We start from the raw sequence: 2,500 nt of genomic DNA, 5'->3' as shown, positions 1-2,500 counted from the left end.
CATTGTTATCATCATTATTATTATAATCGTCATCATAATCATAATGACTATGCTGATCGTTATTATAAGAGGTGACTTATACTAAACTGTGTATCTATAAAAAAAAAGGACTCTCACCACATATAAATCGCCTTCTTCTCTTTTTCAACCAGACTTTGAGTATTATGTCTCTTCTATATCTCAACCAAATTACACTTATATTTCATTCTCTCTTTCTCAACCAGATTTTACTTATAATTCCTTCTTTCTTTCTCAACCAGATTTTGGGTGTCGTACTGGTGGCTTTGGTCGCGGGGGTGAGGGGGGAGGCCGTCGCACCCTCCCCCTACCTCGGGTTCGTCGGCTCCTCCGTCCCCGTCGCCTCCAGGCTCGCGTCGACCTCCCAGTACTCCTTGACAGTCCAGCACGGCGCCGTCCCACGCGCGCGTTCCGTCTCAGCGCCCCTGAAGCGTGAGAAGTTGAAGTTCGATGTTGACGACACGACTCTGTACCGCGAGGACGTGGGCGACGGTCCCTCCACTCACGAGGAGGGCTCCGAGGAGGTCCAGCGCCGTCGGGAAGGTTTGGGCAAGTCTTCAACGCGCCCCTTCCACCCCCGAATCGATACCGCCCTTCCTCCGCAGAGGCCGCGAGCGGCAGCTCCTTCTGTTCCTAAGGTGGAGACGCCAACAGCCGTCCCTGCCGCTCTTCCAGTCCAAGCGCAAGTTGCTGCCGTTGCTCCGGTCAGCGCGAAGGTCATTGTCCCGGTGGTTCCTGCAGTGGTGTCGCCCTTGGTCACCCCCGCGCCCCAAGTGACACTCCAGCATGAGGTGGTCAAGCAGCAGTTTCATGCCCAGGACGAGCTCGGCCGTTACGCCTTCGGGTACAGCGGCGGCCCGTCGTCCCGCGCCGAGACCCGCGACGCCCTGGGCCACGTCCGGGGCTCCTTCAGCTACGTGGATCCGCACGGGGAGATCCAGTACCAGCACTACGTGGCCGACGATCACGGCTTTAGGATCACCTCCGCCTCCAACTTGCCACAGCAAAGGCGGAAACGTTCCGCAGAAACCTCAGAGGACCAGAAAGCTACGGAAGCCCACGCAGCAGGAAAGGCACGCTCACATACAGCTCATTCAGGGACCGGATCTCAGGCTGGCACGGTCAGTCAACCAAGATTTGCCACCCACCCAGGGACGCCAAGTCAGACACCATTCGCACTCCAGCACTTCTTAACCGCCCAACCCAACTCAGTTGCCCAGCCAGCTAACTTGGCTCATTCAAATATTCTTAGTCATTTTGGCTTCCCCTCTCAAAGCGGCATCTTGGTCCGACCAAATGAAATCCAGACAGCTAATTCGGCACACTCAAATTTTGCTCACTTGGGACCTACGGTTCAGACGAGCCCTGGAACGAGTTCCTTGCCTCTCCCGGGCAGCTTTGCTCACCAACAATCCCCGGTTCCCGTCGGCTTTAGGGTCCAGCCAGTTGATCCTGCCCACCAAGGTGCCACGTCCTTCCAGAATGCCGCATTCCAGGGTGCCGTAGCCATCCCAAGTAACGTAGCCTTCCAGAGCGCAGGAACTAGACCAAGTAGCACAGCCTTCGTAGGTTCCGTACCAAGTTCTCACAACTTACCGTTTCAGGGTCCACTGATCCAGCAGGACACCACAGCACAATCACCGTTTGTGGCAGTCCCAGGTTCCAGATCATCTGCAGTGTCTACTGGTACTGCCGGCACTGTTGGCCTTCCGAACACTCACGGTTTTGCAGGTCAGAGTACCGTCTTCGGAAACCAGGGGTCCCTCACCGCATCTGGGTCCTTTACCCCCTCTGGCACCCCAGGCTTCCCCAGCGGCGATGTCGCACTCTTCGTGGATTCCGACTTCCTTCAGGCCAACCGTGCAGACGCCTTCGCCCCAACATCCGGCCCCAGCCACGGGATTCTGCAGGGCCTCGGGAGAATTCCTAGCACCCCGGGACTTCTGACCTCCGCTTCCGGCACTCCAGGAATCCTCGACGTCTTGGGCAACCAGGGTAACTCCGGCTTTTCCTATGGATTCGAGGAGAGTCCTACATCCGTCCAGACTTTCGGAAGTCACTTCAACCCTGGACGTCAATAAGAAGGAAGAGCATCCTGAGGGAAACCATTCTACCACAGGCAATTGTGTTAACCTACATAGGTTACTAATCGCCTAATCCTCCGCCAGTTTCAGAATCAAATTTGTACTCGAAGCTTTCTTTTGGTGAACAATAGTCGTTTAATAAGTGGTAGGCAGAGATAGAGAGAGGGGGGGGCTAGGAGGGAGGGAAGGTAGAAGGGAGGGAAGGAGAGAATGAGAGAGGGAGAGAGGGAAAGAGAGAAAGAGAGAGAGAAGGAGGGAGGGCGAGAGGGAGAGATAGATAGACAGATAGATAGATAGATAGATAAAGAGAGAGAGAGAGAGAAACCTATTCATTTCCCTCAGTTCCACTACAATCCCTATGCAATATTCTCGATAGAACACTGGATAGGTGCACCTAA

At 54.8% G+C, this 2,500-nt stretch overlaps 1 protein-coding gene across 1 annotated transcript in view; it reads left to right on the top strand.

Annotated features, from left to right (window-relative positions):
- The window catches only part of LOC119575067, a 6,971-nt gene that overhangs the window by 4,243 nt on the left and 228 nt on the right, over positions 1-2,500 (top strand). Inside the window, exon 2 of the mRNA XM_037922452.1 lies at positions 261-2,500. This exon is cut by the window's right edge and continues 228 nt beyond it. Within this exon, the coding sequence (XP_037778380.1) occupies positions 261-2,099 (1,839 nt within the window). The 3' untranslated portion in view covers positions 2,100-2,500. The remainder of the gene's footprint in view (positions 1-260) is intronic.

This window comes from Penaeus monodon, chromosome 7, assembly GCF_015228065.2.
Source record: "Penaeus monodon isolate SGIC_2016 chromosome 7, NSTDA_Pmon_1, whole genome shotgun sequence".
Lineage (NCBI taxonomy): Eukaryota > Metazoa > Arthropoda > Malacostraca > Decapoda > Penaeidae > Penaeus > Penaeus monodon.
Note: the sequence above shows the minus strand (reverse complement) of the source record. Positions and strands in the feature narration are given on the sequence as shown.